At 38.9% G+C, this 12,407-nt stretch overlaps 1 protein-coding gene across 1 annotated transcript in view; it reads left to right on the top strand.

The window, feature by feature from the left end:
- Window positions 1-8,639, top strand: part of Zdhhc21 (zinc finger DHHC-type palmitoyltransferase 21) — a 48,962-nt gene extending 40,323 nt beyond the window's left edge. Inside the window, exons 8-9 of the mRNA XM_059254484.1 lie at window positions 5,347-5,390; window positions 5,937-8,639. Coding sequence (XP_059110467.1) covers window positions 5,347-5,390; window positions 5,937-6,069 — 177 coding nt within the window. The 3' untranslated portion in view covers window positions 6,070-8,639. The remainder of the gene's footprint in view (window positions 1-5,346; window positions 5,391-5,936) is intronic.
- Window positions 8,640-12,407: the final 3,768 nt, after the last annotated feature.

Raw genomic sequence — 12,407 nt, 5'->3', positions numbered from 1 at the left:
GACTGTACACACACACACACATGTGGAGACACACAGGGTGACTGTACACACACATGTGCAGACACACAGGGTGACTATACACACACATGTGCAGACACACAGGGTGACTGTACACACACGTGCAGACAGAGGGTGACTGTACACACACACACATGTGCAGACACACAGGGTGACTATACACACACATGTGCAGACACACAGGGTGACTGTACACACACGTGCAGACAGGGTGACTGTACACACACACACATGTGGAGACACACAGGGTGACTATACACACACATGTGCAGACACACAGGGTGACTGTACACACACGTGCAGACAGAGGGTGACTGTACACACACACACATGTGCAGACACAGAGGGTGACTGTACACACACATACATGTGCAGACACAGAGGGTGACTGTACACACACACACATGTGCAGACACAGAGGGTGACTGTACACACACACACATGTGCAGACAGAGGGTGACTGTACACACACATGTGCAGACACACAGGGTGACTGTACACACACACACATGTGCAGACACACAGGGTGACTGTACACACACACACACACACACACGTGCTGACACAGAGGGTGACTGTACACACACATGTGCAGACACACAGGGTGACTGTACACACACATGTGCAGTCACAGAGGGTGACTGTACACACACACACATGTGCAGACACACAGGGTGACTGTACACACACGTGCAGACAGAGGGTGACTGTACACACACATGTGCAGACACAGAGGGTGACTGTACACACACACACATGTGCAGACACAGACGGTGACTGTACACACACATGTGCAGACACAGAGGGTGACTGTATACACACACACATGTGCAGACACAGAGGGTGACTGTACACACACATGTGCAGACAGAGGGTGACTGTACACACACATGTGCAGATACAGAGGGTGACTACACACACACATGTGCAGACAGAGGGTGACTGTACACACACATGTGCAGACACAGAGGGTGACTGTATACACACACACATGTGCAGACACAGAGGGTGACTGTACACACACATGTGCAGACACAGAGGGTGACTGCACACACATGTACAGACACACAGGGTGACTGTACACACACACACACACACACACACACACACACACACACACGTGCAGACAGAGGGTGACTGTACAAAACGTGTTCTATTAGTAACCTCACACTTGCCGGAAAGCTGAAAGAACTGAAAATCTATTGCTTCCAAGTGAAAACCCAAACTTAACTACTTTCACATTTTAACACCAAAATTACACTTCTGAAGAGGTTTCTGGTTATCAGTAACAGACAAGAGTCAGGGAACTGAAAGAGCCTTGGGACTAGGGCTCGGCAGGTCACCAACCAACCAATAGAATATAAGAGACACTTGGCTTTCCTTTGGAAAGAGATTTTCAGTGGCTACAAATGTAAAACCTCCTGCCTCTGTACTATTGTCCTGTTACTGATGAAATGTTTATGTGAACCTCACATTTCCAATAAAAGATACAGCTGGTCCTCTGTTAGTGATGGCTGCTGAAGAGCTGCCTGTTTCCAGGGAGTAAACTGACGAGCCCTGGAGGGCAGAGAGAAGGAAGGGTGGCAAGGCTCCCTTGCTTTCACATCCAGAAACACTTAAAGAGAAAGAATTATGCTATTTCTAGTGTGTCCAGTTAGCTCAGTCCTGCAGACGGATACCAGAGATGCCCATTTTGTACAGCCCTGTCCTGCTAGGTGCTTTTGACTTTAAAGGTAAGTGGGTGGGGATTAGAAAGATGGCTCAGAGGTGTACTGCTCTTACAGAGATCTCAGATTTGGTACGAGCACTTGCATTGGATGGCCCGTAAGCGCCTGTAACTCCAGCCCTGGGGGATCTGACACCCTCTTCTGGCCTCCATGAGCACCTTCATTCAAGTGCGTACCTCCCCATCCCCACCATACACACACAGCACATAAATAAAAATAAAATCATAAAGATTAAATGTACTACTATTTATATACTAGTAAGCAATCAAATGAAGCTTTTAAAATTAGGAGAACGCAGAGACAGAGCAGGTCCATGATCTTGAGCTACAAAAAAACCTTCCTGAAAAGTGTTTCCAAGGCTACATTAAGTCAGCATAGAGTCATAAGTTAGGTAACTATGTGCAGCATAGAGGCTTGATGGCCACGGAGACCTACAGTGAGGACTGAGTTCAGGTGATTGTGGATGCGATATGGAGCTGTCTTCAGGGGTCCCTCTCTGACGGCCACCTTTACTTTCATCAGGTCTTGATGTTTGGTATGCTAAGAAACTCCTTTTGGAAGCTGTTTCTAGAGTTAAATATGCCCAAAGACAAGGGCTCTTCCATCTCTGAAGGTAGTTATTGGAACCAGATGGACTGTTTATTCTTTATCTGTTGTTCAGTGTGTAGAAGGCCTCTCTCCCTTACATCCTTTTCCCCACAGAACACCTATGTGTCCAAGTGGTGGTGCTTGATGAGAATGAACTCAAAGGAGCGGCTGTCAGCTTTCTGTGCTCAGGGGCCGGGCTCTTGGCCCTGTTAACATGTTAACTAAGAAACCGATGGTGATAAATTCTTGCTTTTTGTACTATACCTTATTCTAATTTTCCAATAAATCTGTTTCTCCCTTCTGCTAAGAAACTTTTTTCTCTCCATTCTAGGCATGATCCAGTCTTACCTTCAAACATAATTTTACACTGAATCTGAAAGATCCCTTCTTACGCCAAGATTAGCCATTAAGAAAAGACAAAGTATTGAAAGAGAGAATATGAAGGATAATACCTGTCTCTGAAAATCTTGCTGGGTTTAAATGCAAAACTCCAGTTTTTAAAATAGGCATTCTTTTATATTGCTTAGTTATACAGGCCGATTGAAGTATTAGACATTTTGATCATTAGATCATTCCAGGCATAAACATTTCTCAGAACTAACTGTAGCAACACCCAGTAACTGTGTGACTTTCACATTCCTGAAAGAATGGTTATCTGCTAGCTAGCTGAAGCTGTATGTTGTATTGTGTTCCTCTGTAGCATTGGTCTTGTTGGTCCTCCCTAGTGCCACTAAAAGGGTCGAGTATTTTCATTATGCTTAAAAAAAAGTCCCACATTGTAAAACAAAACAGAGTAGGCTAGGTTTAGCAGTTTGCATGGTTTGCATTTTCCTGTAGTGACAGAGTCTGTCTTGAGTATCTGGCCTGCCTGTAAGTGGTGAGGTCTGGCTGACTCCTGCTTGCTCCTCCCAGAGTGAGAGCTCACTGCTCCGGTGTGCAGCTCCAGACTTCTGCTGTTCGTGTTAACAGTATTCTGGATGCAGAGGTAGAGAGTGGTGAGCACCTGTCATTCTAGAGAACACAGTGGCTTAATTTGGGCAGCCTCCCAACTCCTCTTTATCACAGAGTAAACACCTCATCCTCTAAGAGAGCAGCTATCTACTCCTGGTGGTTTAAAAAGGAGTATTGTCTATTTCCTGAAGTATGTTCTAGAAAGTTGTCTGACTCCTTCAAACGGTTTCTATATATGAAAGCTGAATTTGGGGTCTTTAAAGTTGATTCTCTTCAGGACCACAAGTAAATTAATCAGTATAGATTCTGTGCAGTAAAAGTTGTCCCCATGATTAATGGTGACAGTAGATGGACCCTGCCTTCCTGTCCTCACATAGCTTTCAGGCGTAAAGGTGTTGTCAGTGGCTGTATTTCAGGCATTCACATGCCTTTAAAGGAAGTTCTCAACATGTGGGTCATGATCCCTTTCCCAGGAGTCACATATCCAATATCCTCTATATCAGATATTTATATTATGATTCATAACAGTAGCAAAATTACAGTTCTGAAGTAGCAACAAAAGTAATTTCATGGTTGGGGTCAGCACAGCATGAGGAACTGTTAGAGGGTCACAGCGTTAGGGAGGTTGGGAACCCCAGCTCTAGAGCTAGCATGTGGTGAGTGCCCTCTCTCTCTCTCCCTCTGCAGTCTCACGGTACGTCTCCACCCTCAGACATTATTAAAATGACTACCCACTTCCTTTAGAGATGTGAACCTCAAGTCCAGCTTTCCTCTAAATTCTTAAGAAATGTTCTTATATATTTGTAGGCTGTGTTTGTGTTTAGAATAAATAATTGTTTTGAGAGGAAGTTATATAACACAATAAAAAGAAGCTTATTTTCATCAGAATTTTCAAATACCATCAATTTCAAGGCATAATAAAAAAGGCTGATGTATATAGAACATGTAGTAAATCTGCCCTCTTTTTATAAATCTTCAGGAAACTGTAAATGAACTGTTTGTTCCTAGTCTCCTAGACCCAGATTTACTTCTCCTTTCTAGAGGCTAGCTTGCTCGTTCATCATTTCTGACAGTTTGTCATCACGGGTGCTCATCTAGCATGCCTAAATGTAAAGGGCTGTGGACTCACACCACTAAAGGAAGTTCTGTAGTTCTGTGAGTAGTTCTCATTAATGTTGTTGTTCTCCACTGTCTGCCGTGTGAGCAAGTCAGTAAGGTCAAGTCAAGGGAGAAGGCAACAATTTAATGTTTTTGCACATTTGAAGAATATTTCCTTTGTATTGCTTTAAAGTGTGCTTACGCTCTTAATTTTTACCTAAATATAAGATTGTACAATTTATTTGTTGGGTATTTGGATATTGTAACAGTTTGTCAGTATAGTTGATAGGTCCTCTGTTATTACAGATTGCATCAGCATGTTCAGAAACTGTCTTCTGCTGAAGTGCTTTCTTTCTGTGCCTGTATTACATCCTTGTTCAGACACCCAGAAGAGAGTGTATTGCTGTAAAGATTTGGTTTGTTTGTTGGAAAAAAAAAAGAAATGTTTTATTTTAATGAAGGCATATTAATCAACTACCTTTAATTTTCATACTAAAAGATGTTGTAACATGATCAATTTATAGATTGCCCTATGGAATTTTGTTATTTATAGAAGTCTGTAAAGCCCATAGTCACTAGTACTCTTTGCATCCTGGTAGTTCTGTATTCATTGATGGTTTTTATGTATCATTTGATATTCATTTATTTTTAATGTTTATTTGCAGACAGTTGAGTTGAGTGGAAATAACTAGGCTTTTAAAAGAATTACCAAGAAATCAGGTGTCCTCAGAGGTTGTAACTGAATGAAATGGTTCTTGTAGAGGTGTTTGACACTTCTGTAGTTCAGTAGTTTTTTGACGTGATGTAATGTTGATTTTATTTCTCCAAGGGGACTCCAGGATATATGTAGACATAGAAACGTGTTAAATCTTTAGAATATTTTCTGAATAGGCTTAAATATTCCATAAAACAGAAGTATTGATAAATTTGTTACATCTGAATATAATTTTTCTATTTTTAATAGGATACAACATCTATTGAAAAGATGTCAAACTGTTGTGAAGAAATGTAAGTATGAAGTCTATAGTGATCTTACTTAAAAATAAAAACAACTTAGAACCTTTGAGAATTGTGTGCATATGTTAATAGTAGGAAACTAATATAATAATGACTTTTTCTTGGTGCCCTGTCTGAGGCCCAAGCTAGACAGGCGTATCCCACTCTTACAGTAGGGGTCTTTCAGCCATCAGAGTTTTTAAACACAATAAGTACTGATCACTCTTGTTTCCTGTCTCGCAGAAGTAAGTTAAATTATTTGTCCCGAAAGTACATCAAAAGAGATTTGCTACTGTGTTGTTGACACACATTCTGTTATGCTGAGCTCCTCCTCTGCTTCCAGAGTTACCCTGGGTTGATTGACGACGCAGATACAATATCTGCTATCTAGAGCTGAAGTTCAGCTGCATGCCACATTGAAAGAAAAGCTGTATTTGTGATGCTGGGACACAATGCATCAGAGTCCAGTAATGGATCCCCAGCCAACCTGTATTGTTTCAGCTGACTGAAGTGCACCATGGGAGTGCTGTCTCTCACTAATAATGCTGTCTTCTGTAGATCGCGGCCCCGGAAGCCATGGCAGCAGACCTTCTCAGAGGTTTTTGGCACTCGTTGGAAGATCCTGTGGTTCATTCCTTTCAGGCAGAGGCAACCACTGCGCGTTCCCTACCACTTTGCCAATCACGTCTAACAGATGGATGGTGGGCACAGATGGGTCCTCCATGCTGGAAATGCGTTACAGGTTTTATGAGAATAGAACTATGACAGTCTTCAAGTCAATTAAAATCCACCCACCAATCTTAGACATCATAATGTGCCCCAGGCTTTATTTTAATAGTGATCTTGATCCTGTTGTGGGACTAATACAAGATCTATATTTAAGTTTTAAAAGCATGTTTACTTTCAAATTAGCCTTCCACTAGGATTTCTTTAAATGCTTTTGTTACTAAACTCAAAAGGCAGTGATTCGGATGAAATAATTGTACATAAATTTCCTTCAGTACTCACAGTATCTTAAATTTTAATTTATAGGAAATTTGAGATGTTTAATGTTTACCTTTAAGCAGTACTAACCAAATTTGAATTTAATTCTTCAGGTTTACAAAACTTGGTACACTTTCTTATGTGTACATTTTCTTTTTTGAATGTGTTAAAATTCTTTTCACTACGTCCTTTTATAGTGCAGCAGGGTTTTAACATGCAGGGTAGGGTGAACAACAAAGGGCAGTGCTGGCCGAGGAGCAGCTCTCTGAGCCTTCCTTCTTTCCTGCTCATCAGAAGCGAAGTAAGGCACACGAGTAATGCCCCAACTGCTGCCTTATTATAAAGGAGAACTTAACTGTCCCTTCCGCTGCGATTAGTGATTGTTATACAATGTTTGCTCCCAGGAAAAGTTAGTGACCAGTCAGGCATATATTCCTATTTTGCCCTAAGATTCTAAAGACTGAAAAGAATAGGAAGTTTGCAATAATTCCAGTTACTTCTTCAAGTGCAGTTATATCAGAATGCAGATGTTTTAAAATGCTAATATAACTGGATGGTGTGTAATACACAGTATACAAAGGAATACTGTGTTTTAAAGTATGTATATTTTTACTTACCTGCCAGTATATCTCACTGTACACATTGATGGTTTATATATTATATAATAGATACTGGTCAACTCAGATCAAAGTTTAAAAGTAGGTCATTAACTTTATATATCAGTAATCACCCAGGTTGAAATTTAATTTCCATTGCCCAGTTATGATTTAGATCACTCTAGAGACCTTTTATTAATAGCTGATGCCAGGAAATTATCTTAAAGAAGAATGGTCCATGGTAGTGATGGTCCTTGACATGGAGCCTTTTTGTATTTGAAGACATTTTGTATAATTTAATTTTTTCATTTAGAACACTGCAAATCCATATGTTTGAAAAGTGTGTGTGCTAGTGATCTTTCCCCTGAAAATAATAGTGAAGAAACCTACTACTCCTGACCCATATACATACTTTTCTTAAGGTCGTTGTAAAGTCCAGAATCATAGCTGGGAAATGCTGAGACAGAGGTTATTATTGTTAGCCAGTTAGCTGTACTGTGGCTAGTTCTTTCAGATACTGTAAATGTCTTATAAAATATTCTGAAGTAATAGAATAAGCTCTTTTCAGAAATATTAATGCCATATTTTCATGTTCTAATTATGTTTATTATTTAAAGTCTTAGAAGTGGCAGATGAAAATATTTATTGGTGCTAAGACATTTAGTAAGTTTAATATAAGAAACATTTACAAAGGTTAGGAAACATAAAATTAGTATGTTTATTTTAAGAAAAGGGGTTGGATTTTTGTGCAAGCTGATTGACTAAATTGGCTGATGACAGATTCTAAAAGGAAGTGGTGTATATATAATGTAGGGAGATACAAGTTGATACCTTCAGCTGTATATATTCTATTCACATAAGACCTGGAGCATCCATAGCAGAGCCAAATAAAGGCCTGGTATGGAGCTTTGTAGACTTGCTTATATTCTGGAGTAGCAGTAGCTCTGACACAAGGTAATGGGAATGGTCTCTTTCCCATGCTGAGGATTTGTGGGTATGGTTTTCTTAGGTTTACCACTTCTAGGGCACATTCTCTTCCCTTTGTCTTTACTCTCCCGGGTCCTGATCCTCTCCACAGTTTCTTTGAGTCATTGGACTACAAACTAATGCACTAGTTTGAGCTACAGAAATGCTACTGTCAATGTATTTACATAATCTATATTGCAGTATATCTATATATACTTATGCAGTATTGTCATATGTATGTCTAACCCCACGAGGGGTTTGTAATCACTGTTAGATTCCTGGAGAAACGCCTATTGGCCATTTCCTAGGGATTAAGCTCCTATGTTCTTTCTGCGCCCTCTTTTGGCTAATTGATGTAATTATACTGGTTCTAGGCTTTCACTGTCCCATTAGTGGGTTGTATCTCCAATTTGTGAACATGTCAGAGGTACACACTTATGGGAATATATGTAGAAAAGTGTAAAATTTTATGAAAATTGAAAATGAATGTGTTACTGTTGGTGATGCTCCTTCTAGGTAAATTGCTTGGCTTCATGTATGTGTATTCTTGTACACTTTATTGTCAATCACAAATTTAGATTAGGATAAGCTATTTCATATTTTACTTTAAACCTTATTTTGGTAATTTAATTTGTTATCATTATGAAGACTTACTTTAAAATTACTATTTTATTACAGAACAAAACATTTATTACAATTGCTGTGGCAACCATGTTATCCAGTGTGTTTTACTGAATATCTAAAAAATACATTTAATTTTTCAGTTCAGTTTTGGAATGGTCTCACACATACACAGACTCAGTTGCCTTAAAATAATTAATAATTGATTAATAATACTATTTTTTCTTTGCTTTTTAAGAAACCTTCTCAGTCAGTTAAACCTGTAGATTCCATAGTCGCCTCCCTTGTCACTCTGAATAGCCCTGGGAATGACGCATGTGTGGCGTGCTGGAAAGCAACTAGCAGTGAGATTGCCTTTCAGTCTGTATATTATGTTGAAGTATTTATTTATAAGTTTCCCATTTAAGTTTAGCAAAATGTGTGTTAAATGATATTTTTCCATTAGCAGAATCATTTCTTGGGCTTCTGGAGTTAAATTTTTTACTAGGCTGCAGTTACACTTGGTAAACAATTAGGGTTGGGCCTGCAAGGTGGCTCAGCACAGAAAGGCATTTGCTGTGCAAGACTGCTGACCAGATTGTTTCCAGAACCCATTTAAAGGTGAAGGTAAGAAAAAACAAAACAAAAACCAAACCTGACTCCACAGAGTTGTTCTCTGACCTCTGTGAACATGCCTTGGCACACAGGCTCCCTCCCCAGCATCATACGTGTGCGCTCGCGTGCTCTCACACACACACACACACAATTTTTAAAACTTTAATTAGATAAGTTTAATGTAGGCAACAATGGACTTAGTTCCGAGTCTCCTAAACATTAAGTGATCTATTGAAGAGTCTTGGTACTTTGTAACCAGACTTGTTTCAAATTACTAAGCTAGCTGATGTTACATGAAAATAAAAACACTATTTTGTTTAAAAATTGTTTTAAAATATTTTAGTTAACATAAAAGAGCCATTTACAATTGTAGCTAACATAGTAACTCTGTTCCGGAAGAGAGTTTACTTAATAAAGTAGGGGCTGGGTGGACCTCAGTGACGGTGCACAAGAGGCCCTGGTTCAAGACCAGGAGGAGAAAGGGAGAGCTGTAGAAGAAGTGAGGCAGCCATCTCCGCTAACGCTAGAACATCTCACTAATGTGGAGAGGCGGCTCCAGTAAGGATGGTAGCTCATTCTAACCAGTCTTAATCGACTTCAAGTTACTTCCAAACAGGTAACTGTTTTGTGTAAAGGATGTGTTAATTCTAAACACTAATCACAAAGATCCAAATTATGAGCACACTTCCAAACAGGAAGTACCAATGAATTTAGATGAAAGCCACATAGTTTCCTATGTTAGATCATAGGTAGTTTGAATGTTCTTACATGCATTGCTGAAAATCACAACCTGTCTTGCAGTGGCTTAATATGGCACTAATATTCATTCACATTTGCTGATTTTTGTCTAGACTGTCTGTTCTCTGGCTAGTTAGTGCTCTTGTATGTCATGTGTCCGATAACCTAGCTACAGTTCACTAAACTATAGAAGTTCATTATGTAAATTTTGACATGAACTCTACTACATAGATATATTGGGAATTTATTACAAACATTATGTAATTTACTAGTAGTTAAAACATTAGACTTTCATCCACCTCTATTAATGCTTTGGAAATTACAAGTATTGGCAAATGTAGATAGTAAGTCCTATAAACTTAGTGTGTTCTACTTGCTAGTATTATTGACCATATAGTTAACTAATGAGTGAGTATATGATTCAGTACCCACATCTGTTGCCTCTTGTTGTACGTACCATGCTCAGAATTTATCTACAAATACAGATTTTAGGATAGTTATGTTTAGCTGTTCTTAGATTCTACAGTACTCAATAGCAGATGTGGGGAAAGATAGAAGCTGTTTACTTGAAGTATTTTATACCAGTATTGTCATTGACCAGAGGAACCAATATTTAGCATTTATGCTGCCTTTGTGATGGTTTAACTTCAAGAAGTGACTTTTCTCACTTCCCTTATCTTTCTGCTTTTTTTAAAAACAAAATTTATTTTTAAAAGCCATTTTGTTAATACCAAATAACATTTTTATCAGTTCTTTAGATGTGGCAATATTATCTGCTAGTGATAATTTGGAACAAATTATTATTATTATTTGAAGACAGTGTTTCACTGGCTTTGAACTCAGAATCCTTCTACCTTTGCCTCCCAAGTTCTAGGGTTACAGTCAATGCTGCTATGTTTGGCTTAATGCTTAACATTCTTGAGTCGTTGGTATTACTGATGCCATTATCATATCTTTTACTATATTGTTGTTTTTCCTCCTCGCATACCCTAGAGTTCAGGTACCAATGAGCAGCGAATAGCCAAAAATTGGATAAATAAAGTAGGAACATTAGTAAGATGGAGAAAAGGCTGAATGGACATGAATAGTCGGCCTCTCTGCAAAGGAGTTGACTAGGCCTGGGACTGGGATATCAGAGACTCCCCTTGCCATCTCCTCATCCCCGGCTAGCACTGTTTACTATAAGAGTCCTTTGTTCTGGAAAGCATCTGCTCTGACTTATTTCATCTCCACTTAATTGGTCTTTCCCTTCAGCTGGCCAGATGCTCTTGAGAGATGGTTTTTAATTTTAGAGAATTGTGTAGGATATGTTAACCTGCATCGTTTTTAACATGCACATGTTAAAAATAACATGGAAGTGCAGCTGTGTAATACAGAGGAGAAATCATAGGTTGCCCGAAGTTTGAGAAAACAGGAACCTATTTTAGCAGTCTCTTAGGGCAAAAAAGAACACTGAATCACCAGAGAAAATCAACAGTTGAGGTATGAAGGATGGTTTACTCTTTAAAGATTGGGGTCTTCTGCTGTTCTTAAGACCCTGGAGGTCTTAGTTTCTGTTGGCATTTTTAATTTATTACCTTGTGTGTGTGCTAGTAGTGCTTCCCACACTTGCTCAACTGTATAATTAACTAATTACACACATATAACATATTTTTCATCTCAGAAGCTTTATATGTAAAGATGTAGCCCAAACTGCCATAACCAGTCCATCTCCTTTTGTAGCTTTGCTTGCCCTTTTCACTCAGCATGGTGTCTGATCGTTTGTAGGCTGTCCATTAGGAGGGAAGATTGTGTGTGTACTGTGAGCTTTGTGTCCGAGCCAGTGTGGATGGATGGTGTTTTAACCTACTGGTGCCTGAAACTTGTGTTTTACAACCTGAGCAACTAAAACATCCTGGTGCTATTCACTTTAGCTTTGAGTTACAGTCTTAATTCTTGAACCAAAGAGTTAATTTTCTTTTTGGTTGGCTGGAAGTTAGCTTCTCACATCTATGTCTGAAGAAGTGAACAGTTGATGGAGCTTTCTTTCTCTGTGTGCTAGCTTGGCAGAGTCAGTTGAAAATGATTGTTATTTAGACTTAGTTTTTATTCTGTTATGCAGAATGGTGTGGGTTTTAATTTTGTATTTTAATATAGTGTGGCTACTTTATAAGGTCTTTTAATAGCTGAAGCTACTAAAATTATTGAATCACTTTTCCCCTTGGTTTCACTTTGGCAGAGAAAAACATTATTTCTATAAGCAAAACATTCTATTAGACACAAATGCTGAAAGAAAGGACAAATAATGGTCCATTTTTAATTACAAGTCAAGAATTTAGCATTTCTCTCTATGTGGGTATAATCCTTAATGGCTTAAAGAATGGTATAGGTATTTGCCTATTTTTGAAAATAAGATGAAATTAAAGGACACTTTAAAAAAATATAAATCATATACACACTTTCCCAATAGGAAATGCAAAAGTACCTTGACTTGAGCAAACATCCTAACAGAAGTTGAGCTTTACAACAGAAGCAGTCTAGATGCTGCTGC

Source organism: Peromyscus eremicus, chromosome 2, assembly GCF_949786415.1.
Source record: "Peromyscus eremicus chromosome 2, PerEre_H2_v1, whole genome shotgun sequence".
NCBI lineage: Eukaryota > Metazoa > Chordata > Mammalia > Rodentia > Cricetidae > Peromyscus > Peromyscus eremicus.
This window is presented reverse-complemented; position numbering and strand designations above follow the sequence as displayed.